The 17,797-nt window shown below is 39.0% G+C and overlaps 4 protein-coding genes across 4 annotated transcripts; 3 read left to right on the forward strand and 1 right to left on the reverse strand.

Moving 5' to 3' along the window:
* The first annotated feature begins 701 nt into the window (after positions 1-701).
* LOC124199352 (methylmalonic aciduria type A homolog, mitochondrial-like) lies at positions 702-1,979 on the forward strand. The gene is made up of 5 exons (XM_046595163.1): positions 702-896; positions 964-1,049; positions 1,115-1,264; positions 1,324-1,486; positions 1,553-1,979. Exons 1-5 carry the CDS (start codon positions 734-736, stop codon positions 1,711-1,713), a joined length of 723 nt encoding a protein of 240 aa, XP_046451119.1. The 5' UTR covers positions 702-733; the 3' UTR covers positions 1,714-1,979.
* Positions 1,980-2,907: 928 nt separating this feature from the next.
* On the reverse strand, positions 2,908-3,993 carry LOC124200554 (speckle-type POZ protein-like). Its single transcript, XM_046596822.1, has one exon. The coding sequence runs from the start codon at positions 3,991-3,993 to the stop codon at positions 2,908-2,910; it is 1,086 nt and encodes a 361-aa protein (XP_046452778.1).
* Positions 3,994-4,953: 960 nt separating this feature from the next.
* LOC124199353 (speckle-type POZ protein B-like) lies at positions 4,954-6,505 on the forward strand. The gene has a single exon (XM_046595164.1). The coding sequence runs from the start codon at positions 5,107-5,109 to the stop codon at positions 6,259-6,261; it is 1,155 nt and encodes a 384-aa protein (XP_046451120.1). The 5' UTR covers positions 4,954-5,106; the 3' UTR covers positions 6,262-6,505.
* A 749-nt stretch (positions 6,506-7,254) lies between these two features.
* On the forward strand, positions 7,255-9,944 carry LOC124199354 (MAM and LDL-receptor class A domain-containing protein 1-like). Its single transcript, XM_046595165.1, has 9 exons — positions 7,255-7,521; positions 7,614-7,802; positions 7,915-8,082; positions 8,147-8,329; positions 8,390-8,539; positions 8,680-8,816; positions 8,919-9,036; positions 9,279-9,377; positions 9,510-9,944. The coding sequence occupies exons 1-9, from the start codon at positions 7,428-7,430 to the stop codon at positions 9,677-9,679; spliced, it is 1,308 nt and encodes a 435-aa protein (XP_046451121.1). The 5' UTR covers positions 7,255-7,427; the 3' UTR covers positions 9,680-9,944.
* The last annotated feature ends 7,853 nt before the right edge of the window (positions 9,945-17,797 follow it).

Below are 17,797 nucleotides of genomic sequence, written 5' to 3' on the forward strand. Positions count from 1 at the left end.
TCGAGTGGAAATCGTCGTCTGCTTAACACACAACTTGTTTACGTTTTACTTGTAAATTCTCTCAATATTTAACCTTTAAACCTACGTCAAACTTGTTAGTTTAAAACTTAAGTGATAGTGAAATGTTAAGATTATCTTTTCCTGGGGCTTTCAAGATTCTGAATGTACAGAATATACCAACGGGTAGGACGTCAGAAAAATATCCATAGGCCTACTTTATAAAAATCGTTTCAAATCGTTCAAGCTGGTTCAAGCATCGCAATGAACTTCTAAATCTTGAAGAAAATGTTGTAGATACACTATAACGGTTTATTATCGTCGAATAGCTTGTTTGGCTAAATCAATAACTTTAACAGAGTCAACCCATCCAAGAAAACGATTGCAGGCCAGATCACTGTTAAAGAAAGCTCTGCAGCACTGCAAACAATGTCAACAACACGACAATTCATTCAGTTTTCGAATTGGTAATTTAATATGGTTTAGAATTTAATAAGTGTGTGAAACAAAATTTGTTATTTTAACTTTGTGATAAATATCAGGATTATCAGGGCTACCATGCCGGAAAATCAACTTTCCTAGAAAATATGGGCAAGTTTCTTACCCAGTCGGGTGAAAAAATTGCTGTTTTAGCAGTTGATCCATCTTCTACCATAAATTAAGGTACATCCAAAATGCTGTGTGCGAAATTAATTTATATATCAAATTAACTGTTCAGATTTTGCTAGGATCACTGATGGGTGACAAAACAAGAATGCAAGAACTTTCACGAGACCTGAATGCTTTTATACGTCCTTCGCCGACCAGTGGACATTTGGGTGGTGTCACTCGTTCCACAAATGAGGCCATAATTATGTGCGAAACAGCTGGTTACAAGACGGTTTTCATTGAAACGGTTGGTAAGCTTCCCATCTCCTTGCCAAATATTGACTTGTCAACAGCAGCCTCTGTGTTCTCAATTTTTAGGTGTAGGACAGTCTGAATACGCCGTAGCCGATATGGTCGACATGTTTGTTGTTCTGATTCCGCCGGCTGGAGGAGACGAACTTCAGGTAACACCCCCAATTCATTTTGCTTTTCTCCCTACTTGCAACCCAACTTTTTGTCATTTGCCCAGGGGTTGAAGCGCGGTATAATGGAGCACAGTCACCTGGTAGTTGTGAACAAAGCCGATGGAGATTTGATGGAAGCCGCGATGAGAATGCAGTACGAATATACTTCATCGAACAAGTTCATGCGACCAATATCACCGAATTGGCGGCCGAAAGTATCGACCCATACAATTAAATCATTGAATCAATCCAGTGACATTTTGTTCTGTTTTAGGTCATGAAAGTCTCTTCGCTAACCAAGGAAGGACTGCCCCGAGCTGTGGGCCGTCATGCAGGAGTTCCATCAGACCATGTTGAGAACGGGCGAGCTACTGGAAACGCGTCGCAAGCAGCAACGCGTTTGGATGTGGAACTACATCACTCAGCATATCATGCAGGTATAGTTCGTAGTCGACCGAGTTGTGTCCGAGTTTGATGTTTGAAGGTTTTTCTCGCTTCTTTAGGTGTTTCGCGAGGATCCCCGAGTGAAACTAGCTCTTGCCAATGGGTCTTGATCTACTGGCGCATTATAAAGAAATGCAAGTTATCCGCTTATAGCCGGAGGGCAGCAGCTGGCGTTACGACTGGAGTTTTCCGTTTTCCCTTTTTTATATTAGCAACTTGATCCTGTTAGCCCGAGGAGCCCTGCTGGTGTGTTGAGAAGGAATAATTTCATTCATCGTTTCAATTAGAAAGACGGAATCAAAATTTTCTTCTCGTGGAAACACTGGGAAACACCGAGAATAATAGAACCAAAATAAAAGCTATGACTAGGAAAACAGTAAAAGATATTCAACTAAATATCAGCAGATATATGGCCAAGAAAATTGTTGTTTTTCTTTTTTTCTTTATTCATTTAGTCTAATACGTTAAATCTATGATGAAAAATTGCTTTGAAAGTTTTTTTTCTTTGAATTGGCTTATTGATTGAAATAAAAGATGTTTTCGCGCATGTTTTGTTTAACTTGCAGCCACGGCACATTAGCCGCAGAATAGTATGTCATTACTTTCTTCATCGGAAAATTGAAACTACATTTTCCTGCAATTCGTAACATATACGTCGTTTGTTATTTTCTATGAAAAAGCGGATTTAAATGCAATCCTTTTTTATTTAGAAGTCAGGTTAAACGTAGTGGGAATTGATCGTACTAGTTATGCTGCTGGTCTCTATACCAGCAGTTTCTGGAAGTTTCTTTATATTCGTTATAGCTTTAAATTAATTTAACATTAGCGAAAATATCAAGCATCGACAAGACAAAACCTAAAATACTTTAAGTTTGTGCATGATGTGTTTTATTTAACACGTTACATTAAAATGAAAATGAACTTTGGTGTGCTAGACAGCAATTAATAAATGCCTGCAGGCAGTAATTGCGTGGTTATTGCAGTTTAAATTTCTTTTTTACTAGAATTTTCTCACATTTAGGACATCTATCAATAATTTGTCAACAATTAACTGGACGTTTTGGTAACTCGAGATAATTATTTATGGCATCAGCCACTCACGATTCCAACAACCATTGACTTCATTGTCATTGAAGTCAAACGACTGACGATGTGCCACGATGGAATTGAAAAGAAGTTCATGAAAAAGACCAAATAAAAATCAGACTACTATTTACGTAATGCTCGCGTATGCTGCGCATGGGAATCTGATGAAAATCTCATTTTTATTTGGATAGGTCCGGGATAGGTCATATTACTTTACAAAACAGTTTCAGACATGGCTGAGGGAAATTTAGAAAAAGGGAATTGCTGGATATAGAAAAAAAGGCGTCACCACATAATTGAAATGAAATGAATAGGAAAAAAAATCGAACTAACAACGATGGACGTTCTCCATAATTTCCACAAAAAGAATCCAAAAAGAATGATTGGGATGCTCCTGTTTCGCCTTTTTCCATCCGTCGGTCGCCATCACTTCGCTTGGATAACGCCGGAAGAAATCCACCGCACTCTGCTTCAAATTATCTGCTGGGTGGATCTGGTCGTTGAGCAGAAGTAATTCCAGACAATTGTCAGCCGACATTCGAAGACGCAAATGAGACTCGCATTCGGATTTCAGTTGATCCAGCAAATATTTGTCGGCAGCCGCAAACAGTCTGGTGGCCATTGTTTCCAGGGTGGTTGAAGTCAAGCGGCCGGTATAAATGAAACGGAGAAGTTGGTGAAATACTTCAGGTTGAATGTCTTCAATCACAACTTGATTCGTGATCTTCTCCTTGGTGTGATGCTGGAACATGGCCTTGAATACATTGCTGCTGGATGCCAAAATACATTTGTGAGCTTCAAATTGGCGCCCATGGACGTTAAGAGTGACGTCGCTGAATTGCATGTCTTCAAATAATCGTTCCTGCTGTGTGGCCATTTGATTGATGCAATTTATAGGTTGAGGGTAAATGATTTCCTTATCTGTTACTTTTTCCCTTTTATCGCCTGCATACTCAATCTCGCAGCAAATGGTTAGACTTCCGTCCGTTAACAAAACGTCATTTGATATTGATTTCTTGTCAACAAAATAATTACTAGTGACGTTATTTTGAAAATTATCAAACTCCTGAGGCCAAAGCTTTTCCCTTTTTTTATTAAGAATTGCCAGCTTTATTCGGTAACATCTATTTTTAGAATCATAGCCATGGGTCACAACGAAACCGAATTCTTTTTGTCTGTTGTTGATGGCTAAATTCCACTTAAAGCTTGAAGGTTCTTCTTGAAATTCAATGCTAGATCGCTGATAACGCTGATCCTCGGCAGCTACAAGCAAAAATTGCTGAATGTTCCACTCAAAGTGAAATTTCTCGACGTCACATTTAGAAACGCACCATTTCTTCGCTTCCGGTCGAAAGGCTGCGGAAGGCATTAACACACGTTTCGGTGTTTCGCTAATCTTCACGGCTCGATTCATTTTGAAAGAAAAAAAATAGTATACAACAACACCGAATTCACCAGCAATTAAATGAAACGTAGTACGACTAATTAAGAGTAGCTAGTAGGACGACGACAACAACCTCTCTTGAATAGAGAGCAAACACGACTAATACGAAGCAACAGAATAGAAACGATAGAGATGGCGACGAAGAGCAATCGTCATCGCTTGATTCGTTTCAATCGGTTTCAAGTGAAAACGAGACAACTACGTAGCAGATATAGCTAGAAATTTAAGGTAAGGTTGTCATGATGTTATCTGACCTTCATCAGGAATTGGCCTATATAGGCCTAGTATTATTAGCGATAAGTGGGATAAAATGAATATGTTATTATAATTCTAAAGCATTTTAGCTGCTGTCTTTTAAAAATTGCATGGCGAATTGGTGATGAACTGATGATCTAGATGCAACGAAAGGTAATACGTAATATTTCATGACATTGAATTGAGTTGAGCGGTTTGCTACGGAAAATTGCTTGAAGAGACTTATATAATTTGAATAATTTTTCAAATTTTGTAAGGAATTAAAAGTATCTGCATATGTTTTTAACTATATACCATATCAGTGTTTACTTGGGAGAAAATCTGAAATGACTAGCAAGTAATAATGTATATTAAGGCTTATTTTAATAAAAATAAAACTTTCTTTCTTCTAGAAAAAAAAAATGTGAGTCCAGAGTCCACATTAAATTTGTTTGTAATGGGGAACCGGGAAATGCAAGAATATCAAGGGTATAGATGAACCTATGGGGTTGACGAATGCTGACAAATTTTGGTATATTGTTAAATTTCAAGGATGGGATCTCGGAAAATGAAGCGATTTGTATTCCTCAAACCGACCAAGGTCGCGAATATATAGATAAAAATGTAGCCTATTATTTTCTTGCTGCGATAGTGCTCAGTGTAGCACTGTAGCCCTACTCAGTTGTATTTATTCCTTTCTCCGGGACAGGTTTGGATTGTATTAGAGAAATTCAAGTGAAAAATTGTCCTTTTGCTTATTCTTCCTCCCTGCTATAGTAATTTGCCAGTCAAATTTAATTTAATAACTGGTAGCTTTGTCAGCAGTGGCAGTCACTTTTAAATTCTAGAATGAATGAACGCGAGGCTTTTGAACAAGTTCATAAGAAAAGAAAACTAGTGGCATTATTACCGTCGGGTAACTTTCAACCATCTGGGGGAAGTTGGTGCGTTTCACAATGTGATATCGAAACATTTCATTTTGAGTGGAACATAAAACATTTTGAGCTTCGAAATGGTACTAATTGTGAGTCAGATGTGATTCTAGTTAACGGATTTGAAGACTTTAGTCTGGAAATAGTCGGTGGAGACCAACGGGAGATTTCTGTCGCTCTGAAGATATACGGCAGACACGACTTTACCGGATCCAGAATAGAATTACATCATACCCCTAAAGTGTATCGAGTGACAACCGCAATTGTAAATAAAAAAAAAGAAAAGGTTTCAGCCCAGGAAGTCTTCTTACCAAAAAATACCGTAACTCCTCATGTCATTTTTAAGGTTGGCAAATATTTGGCGTTCGATTCTTTGCAGTTGGATGGCAGTCTCACCATTTGCTATGACATTGAATGTGTAGTTGACACTAAAAACGTGACAGGGAAACTTGCTGCTGGTGTAAACGATGGCTGTATTAGTTGCAGCGATCAATTGGTGGGCCAACTCGAAGAATTATACGAAAGCAAGAAGTTCAGTGACGTCGTCATCAACGTTGGTGGACGTGAATTCCAAGCGCACAAGAACATTTTGGCGACAAGAAGCAAAGTATTTGCTGCCATGTTCGAACATCAGACCACTGAAAAATTGTCTAATAACGTAGTGATTGAAGGCATTGATCCGGACGTGTTTCAAGAGCTCCTCCATTTTATTTACACAGGCCGGATGCCTTTGGCGAAGATGGAACAGATGGCTATTGGACTCATGGCTGCCGCCGATAAATACTTGTTGGATCAACTGAAAATCGAGTGCGAAAATCATTTGATTCGTCAAATGTCTGCTGACGATTGTCTCGAATTGCTTCTACTCACCGACCGGAACCCGCCAGCAGATGATTTGAAACAGGCTGCTGTCGATTTCTTCCGGCGTTCTCCAGGAGAAGTGATGGCGACCGACGGATGGAAAAAGGCCAAAAAAGAATTTCCCGTCAATCATGCCTTGTGGACTTTCGCCCTAGATATCATGGAGAAGGTATACCGTCCGAGGAGTTCAGCACCATCATTTATCCTATAGGAAGAGAGAGAGAAACAAAAATGAGACGTTATCTTCAAACAAATTTTTACTCAAACTTTAGCAGAATACGCAGAATTTACGCGAATAATTTTCAGCAAAAGATTTGGCTTTGTATCGCTTGAAAAAATATTAATTCGTCCCCTGAAATCATGTACTTTCTATAAAGAATTTTTCACTTTTTTGTGTCGCTGAAGTGTTCATGTTTATTAAGTGGTGTTACAAAATACAGACATTTTTCAATTTACCGTTTTTTAATTTTTCTATTCTGATGTATACACATTTTTGGATTTCATTTTCATGGATTGAGTTTCGGCTTTGCACCCTTGATCGCAGCTCGTGTATTTCATTAAATGAAGATTTTTATCAATTTTAGCGCGCTCAGTCGCCAATCAGTAGAGCGGTACCATGATGGAAACACCCGGAAACACCTTGGCATGCATCACGGTTGTACCGAAGTTACGCTGATTCGCGCCTGAATGAAGCGATACAGTGATGGCTACTCGGCAATAGTTTGGCTAAAAACCAAGAAGATTTATCATTCAAAGAAAAGAAGTATACGGGAAATCCATCGGCGCTTAATTAATAACAAATTGGTAAAATGTGTTTTTAAAAAATCACCCCTTTCACAGATTTGGCTGTCTGGGTTTTTCAGCTATAATAATGGAGCTGATAATCGGCTTATCAGTTTTTTGGTAAGGGGAAAGGGGAAGTGGTGGAAAAATTTTTGAAGGCTGGGATAAAATACGCACTTACATCCTTCGCAGCTTTCTTTTAGTTCCGACCACATTGTGAGTCAAATTTTTTTTATAGACTTTTGATATTATATTATAGCACTGCTTCTGACCAGTTTCCGCTTCTATATAGGAGGGCCGGGCCAAATATAGGAAATAAATTAACGAAGCGATATGACGAAACAAATGAGTCAGGCTTTGTTTTCAATTTTATATAAATCGTTTTGAAGTTATTTTGGTTTACTTTTTCCGTCAAGTTGGGCGTCAGTAACAAAGTCGAAGTGATACGAGTCGAATCAGTTGGCCCGCGTTGTACCATCGTTAGTAAAAGTTGTTGATTTATACGCCCACCGCCGTCGTACTATATGCTTTGTTGCACACACAATTATTTTTGACTGTTTGTTTGCTTCGTGAAACGAAAACGACGCTGCGAAGATGATGGCGGCCAGAAGGCATTGGAAGTGCCCGACCCTGTTGTTAATAACCGTCGTCCTCTGGTTGAACGCAGCCAATTGCCAGCAGCAAACCGGTAATGAAATATTTGACTCGAGTTTATATCCTCGTCGTTTATATAGATTGCAGCTATAACATTATTTCGTATTTTTTCTCTGCTGCGTCCAGCTAGCAATATCAGCCGGAAGAAATTAACTTGCCCCAACGCTTCACCCCCGAAAAATGGCAAAATTAAATTGGGTTCGGGCGGCCGTGAAGCTAAGTACAGCTGCAATCAATATTACGTCCTGGTCGGCCAAAACACGTCGACGTGTCTCCAGCAGGGCGAGTGGACATCGGAGACTCCAGTCTGTGCCAGTGAGTATAGGATTTTTGGTTGACATCCATGAGTAAATTATATGTTATACACTATACTCGTATTAATGATTGTATTTCGTTTCTGCTTTTTCGCTGTTGTTATTTGCCGCAGCTGACGGCTGCCAGTCCGTTCTGTCGCCTCCGTCGGGACGATTCATCCCCAGCGACGGAGGGGCCGTCACGAGACTCGAGTGCGATCCGGGCTATAGACCATCCGGTTGGCCCTTGATCTACTGTGTCGACAGATTCGTCTGGAACGGAACAGCCCCCCATTGCCAAGGTCAGTCCAGTGTTTGTTTTATTTGTTTATTTCATATCGATAAGTTGGTTATGTCGTCTTATAGCCAACGGCGACGTGCAGCAGTTGGCGACGCGTTGCGACTTTGAGAGCCAAGACCTTTGCGGATGGGTCCAGGACACGCGGACTGACGAGTTTGACTGGGCTTGGCGAAACGATAACGGAACATCGTCGTTTCACCTTGGAACCGGACCGTCGTTTGATCACACTCTGGGCGAAGGAAAAGCCGGTTAGTTTTTATTTATTTATTTCGGTATTTTTAATTATTTTTTGTGTCTTGTGGGCGCAGGTCATTATCTATTCATCGAGTTTTCCAATCGAGTCCTGAACGGTACGGCCCGCCTCTTCTCGCCCATTTACGGCCCACCGAAAGCATCCGCCACGGTCAACGAAGAAGTTTGTTTCTCTTTTTGGTTCCACATGTACGGCAGCACAACCGGTAAGATTGTCGAGCTTCATCCGGATATCATTCTATATAAGTTTAGTTATTTTTATTACTGATCAGTTGCTATTCCTTATTAATTATAGCATATAATAACTTATTATTGTTTTTATTTATTTTGAAAACTTATATTTTAGGTCAACTTCATGTCTACATCAAACCGGAAAGTAAAAAAATGTCGGAACTGAAGCCGGTCTTTATCCGCTCTGGAGATCAGGGCAATCATTGGCGTCAAGGTTACATTTCGCTGGACACGGTCACTGAAAACTTCCAGGTAAATAGTTTACATTACGCAACTTGATGTACTAATGTCTATTTAACTTCTCTGTTGTTTGTTGGAGCACGTTTTATTTTTGATTTTTTTTTCACCATATAGGTTGTGATTGAAGGCGTACGAGGATCGGGTGACACCGGCGACTCGGCCATTGACGACGTCCAGTTGACAAAGGGCGAGGAATGTCTGGCAGCTCTGAAGAGAATGATGCCTGACACAGGTATATCTATTTAACCTTTTCATATAGGCGCTCGAGTTGTTACAACTCAGCAACAAGTTGCGTTCATTTCACGAAAGCAAAACACACGATGAAAAAGAATGACATCAAACTATAATCAACAAGTCAACTGAAATACTTGTACATTATGTGCAGTGCTATTTATGGACAGGATAAATTCGTTTATCAATTTTGATTGAAACGAATTTGCATTTGATTTATTAATCGCTTTGTTTTTCGTTTAGAAACAACGACCACCCAGCCGTCGAGCACGATCCCACCGCCGTCTAACCCTACGACGGCGTCAACGACTAGTGTATTATTAAATGGCGATCCTCCCCAAGGTAATAAAACGTTTATTCGTACTGATTAACTATTACTATTTAACTACTATCACTGATTATCATTTGCTTCTCCGGAATTCCCTTCGGTTATTCCCCGCCTTTGTGTATATTCTTTTTTCACTTGCTTCCCAGGGGGACTGCCTGCAGATGAACAACCAGTCATCACGGCCAATCAGCAATCATCATCATCCGGTGCCAGCATCCAAGTTTCATTGCCAAATTGGATGATTGTCGTCACCGTCGTAGTCGCCGCACTTGGCGACTCTTTAGCTCGTGATGGTTGGTGTCGTCGTAGACTGTGATCCAATTATGTAAATCCATCTCGGTTAGTTGGCGGATAGACCCAAGCTGCGATTGAGCCATCCGGATCAGCTGGGGAAGAGACAAAAGTCTATTTTAGTTGGGTATATTAACACTTAAAAACCACGCACACATTACATAGCGACACTACCACGTGCTACATTAGGATACTATATCACTACACCATACACATTTCACGGTAAAAGTGTAAATGTGTGGACACACAAATACAATAATGCAGGTGTCACATGCAAATCTTCCACAAGAGCAATTTTTCTTAAACACTCAATCTTGATTTTTTATTAAAATTCTTCATTTTAACCCTTGCAATTACTGAGAGACTAACAACGTTAAGCGAGTAAATTGTAAAAAAAATGAACATCAAAACAAAAAAATCCGATAAGAAAAAATTGATCAGTTGGTTCTAAGTACAGTTGCAAAATAACGAAACAATTTAGTTTTCACTGCCTCATTATAAATCTAACGGCTTGACGTTGGTAAATATTACCTTCGTCAGCTAATCAATTTTTTTCATAATTAGTTGGCATTTTCAAAACTGATTGTACTCGCCCTTCATAATAGACCTTGGCACATGCTACAGGCCCATTTATCTAGCTAAGAGTTCCATCGAGTTCCATATTTATTTCCCCAAGGTGCGGAAAACTACTAGCTATGGCTTTCATCTTTGAGGGGAGGGGAGGAACTTTTAAGAAAATGCTGGTGGCTAGGCCGGGTGGAAAACCGACCAAATAATAGGGTTGGTGCATGAATAGGTAATTTGTTTGAAAAAAAATTTCTAAGAATAAGTTTTTCACGCTGATTCTCTGGTATTTTTTTTTTTATTTTTGAAATAATAATTTTCCCCCGTAATCTCACTTCAAAGTGGAGATTAGCTCCCCCCATTTTAAAACGGACCCCACGCCATTTTTGGTGGGCGGTCCTTGAAATGGGATGAATTTTGCTCTTTTCCCCCCTTTTCACCCTTTTCGTATTTCGCATTTCGGCCCTAATGGCAAAAGAGATAGGCAGCACGAAAAAGGGTAAAAAGGGGTGAAAAAGAGCAAAATTCATGCCATTTCAAGGACCGCGAAAGACGAAAAGGGTGAAAAGGGGGGAAAAAGACAAAATTCATCACATTTTTAGGACCGCCCACCAAAAATGGCGTGGGGTCCGTTTTAACAAGCCGTCTACGACTCAAAGAGATCGTTTTGGGGGGTTTTCGATTTTGCGGAAATCATCGCTCTGGGTCCTAAAAATATGAAAATATAGGGGTTTTGTGCGAAATTTTTTGCTAATTCCATTGGTGAAAATCGCAATCGCCTAACTTTTCCAGTTTAGGAGATATTTGAGAAAAACTGAGAGGGGGTAGCCGAAATTTTGACTTTTTCTTGGTTTTTGTGCAGCAGTTTTCTCGTCAACTGCTGCACCTTATAAACATCGAATTGGTTTAAAATGATGGGATAGACCGTCTCTTCAAACCGTTTTAATATTTTTTAAATTCTCGGCTTAGAAGCCGAGATATTAATGATTGAAATTTTGGAAAAAATTTCCCAAAATTTCTTCGTTTTTTGGCCATGCCGGGCTTCATCCTATAAGCCACCTAGCGCTCGCGAAAACAAAATTTTCTCCTCATTGCCTTTAGGGTCTGTTGGGGTGACCACCCCCCCCCCCCTCGATAGGTGTAGACTGACGCTATAAGGGAGACCACCCCAAGAAACCCTAAAGGCAAAGAGGGGGAAATGTTGTTTTCGCGAGCGCTAGGTGGCTTATATCGCGTCGATGTTACCATCGCTGTACGTGGTCAGAATTCGCCAGTTCACTTTAGCTGTTGCTGCCCAGCGTTAATTTATTGGCCGTCTGTTATATTGCAATACACAAAAATGGTTTCCGAGCCATCATCGAAAAATTTATGGAAGACATAAAGTAGTTGAAACTACCAGAATTAAAATTAATATTTCATAAATAGGCAATGTTAGCATTTTTGGCTACATCTCTCAGTTTTGTGGAGATTTTATAGATTTTAATAAATTTGTACGTTTGTTTGTAATTTTTCCCGCAATTATCTTTTTTCATTTTGCTACTACGTTAAAGCTTCACGCAGCTCTTGTTTTACAGAAGAAAAGTTTCAGTTAAGAATGAAAATTAGTCATAATCTTGACGTACAAGAGGAAAGTACAGTATAACACACGATGCATAAAAATGAAAGAGGAGTGGCATCACATTAATACAAACATATGAAAGTTTTTTTTACGAATGACTAATTTGATGAAAGGATTCGTTGGATTTTAGGGTTTACAAAGAAAATACCACCAAACGCATTCTCGTCTTTACATAAAGAAGGGAAATTTCTGTCATCTTGGTTTGTTCATGTTTTCTTCGTTACCAAATCGGTAACGATGCGTTTGGGCTTCCTGAGGATCGCCCAGCATATCCCGACAATCAATTATGGACTCTCTCCGACAACAATCCGTTAGCCTCATCTGGGTGGATATTCAACCTCTTTGCTAACGTCATGCTAGGCTCCCCAGCCCTGACACTTGGATAGCGGTTCTTCACTCCTCACCATCATCATAGGCTGATTCAACATCTTCCGTTTCATCTTGAATCTGCTCACCTTGAAAATTTGGAAGGTCTGGCTGTCGTAGTTCAACAGTGTCTTCCCTTAGTTGCCCTAAGTGTAAGATGGGCGATATATTCTGAGGTACTACAAATACATCTTCATACTTGTAACGGTTGCTTGACCGTTCACTTAGCGACAGCCTCGACACACTCCTTAATTGGTAGTAGCTGGCAACCCGCACGCTAGATGCACGTGATCAACACGTATCTGGATCGTCTGGAAAGTGACCTCCAGTCTGTACCCGCAAGGCACAGCCACGTCAGCAACCCACCACTACTTAAGCGGAGCCCACCTGAGACTCCGCGGAGACTATACGATGTACACTGTTACTGTATGTAACATCTAGACCTGTGTCTCGTCAATACAAACTGTTCTCCCTCACTTCGTTTACGTGTTTTTACTGCCTTTAACCAACTGTTACATACTCCATTGGAGTGGATATATGACCTGATGGAAAAACTACTTTTGGGAATGGAATACAGTATAAAGTATAAGTCTACATATAAGTCTATCATAAAGAATTCAGTATAAGGTATGATGCAGGAACATCACTTCATGAGCATAAGAATAAAATACTTCAAGACAGAAATAAATGAGTAAGGAACATTATTGCAGCGAGAACCTAGCTAGGCCTATTTACACCACACTTGTCGAGCGTTGCATACGCGAGTTCTGCTTGGCTTATAGGAGCCAATTCGGTTTGGTTGCTCCTTTTAGGCCCCCAACCGACGGCCATCGACGCCCACAGTTGCAGTGGAAAAATCTGTGGCTTAGCTGCGTAGAGAGAGAGGGTAATTGAGAATGGGCATGAAGAAAATATAGTCGCTAAGATTTACTCACTCTCACCTGGCCGACGGGGAAAAAGGAGGGAGAGGAGACCCAAGATCAACTAAACTCTACGCGCTAAGCCCGAAGGCCTAAGAAGATCATATGGCCTGGAGCTAAAAGCAAACGGACGCAGAGATAGATACACGGTAGACTAAAACATGTCTAGCAAAAGAAAAACGGCCAAAACACAAACACCTCGGAAGACAAATTAACAAACCAAAATTCTCCGTCTCCTCTACATAATATCAAACATGAACAGTATGGTCTTTAATTAAATCTGTATTCACATTTTGAAGCAGTTGTTTTCAATTAAAAAAGAGGATTGACAGGAAATATTAAGATTTACTGACTAAAATTATTTAAAAATCAAACACTTTGTATCAAAGGCTTCCTTTAACAGTTTAAACCAAAAATGAACATAACCGACAACATATACAACATAGGAAGTAATTTTGAAAAGCTTTGCGTTCTTTTCTTTGCCGATATTGAAAAAAAAACGAGACACATCAACAATCCCATATGTCCCAATGTTACTAAACACGAGAAAAAATTTGCGGTGATTCCATCATTCCTTAATTCCAACCTGAAGTCAAACGATGATGTTTGTTACAAGTTCAAGCAAAGCCAGGAGTTCAACCTTCAAATTTTGCAGTACAGGACCATCCAAAGCATTTTCGGTTGAATCAGGTGGTGAAGGAGTTCTTCTAATAGCATTTATGGCCGAGGAATCGTGAACTGAAAATAAAAAAAAGATAAAAACAGAACTTAACTATTAGCGCGATTGAAGATAGCAAATAAACGCATGTTCATAAGACAGGTTGAGAATAACAACTAGCATTTCTAGTCCATTCTGTTAATTCACGACTGAAATAAATGAGTAAGGAACATTAGTACAGCGAGAACCTGGGCCTATTTACACCACACTGGTTGAGCGTCGCATACGCGAGCTCTGCTTGGCTTATAGAAGCCAATTAGGTTTGGTTGTACCTTTGAGGCCGCCAATCGACGGCCATCGATGCACACAGATGCAGTGAGAAAATCTACGGCTTAGCTGCGTAGAGAATTATAGTGATTGAGAATGGGCGTGAAGACAATAGAGTCGCTGAAATCGACTCACTCTCACCTCCGACAGGAGAAAGGAGGAGGAGGAGACCCAAGACCAACTTGACTCTATGCGTTAAGCTCTAAGGTCTAAGAAAATCATAGGGCCTAGAGCTAAGCAAACGGACGCAAAGATAGATACACGGTAGACTAAAACATGCCTAGTAAAAGTAAAACGGCCAAAAAACACACACACCTCAGCTCGTTCAACCCTTCCTTAAGTTTAATTATATTTGTTTAGAATCGTGTTTTGCTTGCAGTAGTAATGTTTGCACTGAAAGCTCAATGAAGTACCTACCACCAACAATAAAGTACCTATATTTTAAAACCTTCTTGTCAAGAGGTAGTAATCTAGTTGTCCCACCAGGATAAGGGTCGTATCAAGTAGCTAAAATTTCAGCTTGGATTGCTGTTCTACAGAAAATTTTTACTGCCAAGCAGACGAAGTCGATATAAAAGCGGAAATATGAAATTATGCAAAATTTTTTCAAATAAATACATGAAATGCAGCTATAAATATAAAAGTATAACTAAAGAAGAAGTTAAATTTTATTTTAGAAACATTTCGTTGCGGATAATGGAACGAAAAATATATACAATTCAGCTATCAATTTAGTTTTTGATTATTTTAAGATAATTTTTCCGATTAGGAAACAACAGAACAAGCAAAAAGGATAGAAGGACATTATTTTTGTCGAGAGGGAAGGGTTTGGAACGTTTAGGCCCACAAAGAGACTAAAAATTACACGCGTATTATATTCTCCATGTTAGAATTTGTTTAGCTCTGAAAGGGTACGGTATGATAAATCCTTGCAGGACTTTGCAGGACTTTTATATAGGAAAACGTTTAATTCAATTCCCACATTAATGCAGAGAAGGTTTTGGTTTATAAACAGGCAGGAATGAATTAATTGCAAAAGAAAAGATTAAATTTATATTAACCTGTGTGTTGAAATAGTTTTCTCAAAGTGTCAGAACAAGAAAAATGGCGACTTGATGCAGATAATTCAAATAGGTTAAAGTTAAAAATAAGAGATACAAATAATTTTGTGTGCATTTGGTTCACAGATCCAAATTTTAAAAAGAAGATTACGGATGCTGTCTACAACTAGTTTTTGAAACAACAAGAACAAACAAATATTCAAGAACAATTGCTGACGGAAGAAGAAAATAGAATACTGGATGGGGATAATGGTTCGATGTTAAAAATTTAAAAGTAGGCTAATAATTAGTTACTTAGTAATATGGTGTGTATTCCGTTTGCGACATTGTGAAACATTTTTATGTCATAATTTATTTAAAAGAAATTTGTTTTTTTCCAAAAAACCACGAAGAAGATGCCGAGATGGATGATGAAGGGCCGGGCACTAGTGGTCAGCAACGCGTACGACCTCTAGGCCATCCCCGCAATTTTCGTGTGTCACCCTGGTTTCAGGATCAGGGGAATAATAGTAAGTTTTTGCGCAGACACTAAGGGTGCTCATGAGTTGGGAGGGTTGATGTCGCCATCCTGCGATTGGTTTTGCCGAATTTGTCTTATCAGGAAGATTGATATTCGATCACACAGCAATGCAGACAATTTGGAATTATGAACTCCAGAAAACTACGATGTTGGGGTTCGAATTGCAGAAGACATTAATCAAGGGGATTCCAATACGAGTTTAAAGGGAAATTGCGCCTTAAATAAAAGTCGCTTTTTTAATTTTTTGTTGCATCCTGTGCTTGACGCAATGCACGATTTTCTTGAGGGCGTTGTCCCCTTTATTTTAAAGTTAGTATTAAGGTACTTTGTACTGAATCATAAAGAATATGGAATTTCTGCTTAAGTTTTAAATGACATAATTCGGATGTATTCATATGGAAGTTCTGACTGCTCGAACAAGCCATCACCAAGATTTACTCAAGAAAATTTACGAAAACAAGGCAACTATAATATAAAACAACGTGCCGCTCAGGCATGGTGTTTGATAAAAAATTTCCCACTTATTTTCGGCGACTTAATCCCTAGAAAAGATCCCTACTTTTCATTAGTTTTGTCGTTATAGATATTATGGGCATAATTTTCTCTCCAGTTCTGTCTCCCGTTCATATTTCCCAGTTACGTGAGATGATTGACTACTTTTACTTTGATTTTAACCGATTTTTTCCGGACTTAAATCCAATTAACAAGTTTCATCATATGATTCACTATCCCAACATCATAAAAATGCATGGCTCTCCTATTCGCTATTGGTGTATGCGATATGAGGCTTTTCACAACATTGTAAAACGTAAAGCTCAATTGAATGGCAATTTTACTAATATTCCTAAATCTATCGCTCATCACCTTCAAAGTGTCTTTTGTGCAAATATGCAAAGCGATGACAGATTTAAAAAACATTGAGTTGAGGTTGACCCCTTTATTCGTGTTAAGTAGCCTGAATGCAGTAGAAAAATTCCCACTAGTAGAATGTATATGTGTATGTAATGTATGTAAAACCAAACCACCCATTTCTTTCCCCTTCTTGGGTATTAGTTAATGGCTGGATGTATCGGACAAATTCTACTATTGTACCAAAAAAAGCTTCGAAACCATTTCTCGTTATCCCGAGTTTGGAAAAATCCAAAAAATATTTATTCAAAATGACGAGATTGCTTTTATTGCGTCTCATTTCAATTCATTATTTGATAAACATTTTCATGCTTTTGAACTACATGAAGAAAAACCACCCCTTCGTGCTTTGTTTTTATTAAATGACATCCCAGATTGTGAGCCGTTATCTATAGTTACAAGCTACAAATGGAATGGCATCTCCTATGTTAATCCCCGTAATATAGTATAATTTTTGAAATGTCTGACTCTGGAGTCGTATACTCTGCATTTACAACAAACTATGTTTATTCCCATGACGTCTCGCATCACAATCTCTATTCAAAAGTGTTTAAATATCCATAGTGCTTGTATCCAAATCTATGTTCCAAGTTGTACGTTTTTTCTGTGTCATCAAAATCTCGGCTTATTTTCATGGCATGGCAACGTCATGAAAATTTGAATATTTCCAACATATCGGCAACGTTTACAGCGTCAAATGGTGCGTCCATACGGTATCCGATTGAATTAGTTTTGGTCACGTGATCTCTGAAAACCAATGGCGTTGCTGAAAGTTAGGTCAAAAGTGAAACCACCTCAAGATCAAAACACTTTCAGCATTGCCAAACTGTTATATAGAGATCTTTGAACTAATTTTTTTGTTGGGAAGGACACGAGATAAATATTTGTCAACTATGACCAGGTATTAAGTAGCACTCATTTGTTTGAGAGTGTGCAAAGCGTTGGACCAACTTCTTGCTAATGCGTTTACTTTAAAACAAATTTCTCGACTCACTACTTAAGCTTTGAATCTCTTTATTAGGAAAACGGCAAACTCATTTAATTCCTGATTTCGACAACATTTCACGTTTTCACAATTTAAACATTCCAACAAGAGTTATATGCTGTTTCTTGAAAAGAAACCTTGTTTTCAGTAGCTAAGTAAATGATATGGCTACATGGTAGTCCATATGACATGAAAAAAGAACAGCTGCATGTATG

Source organism: Daphnia pulex, chromosome 8, assembly GCF_021134715.1.
Source record: "Daphnia pulex isolate KAP4 chromosome 8, ASM2113471v1".
Classification (NCBI taxonomy): domain Eukaryota; kingdom Metazoa; phylum Arthropoda; class Branchiopoda; order Diplostraca; family Daphniidae; genus Daphnia; species Daphnia pulex.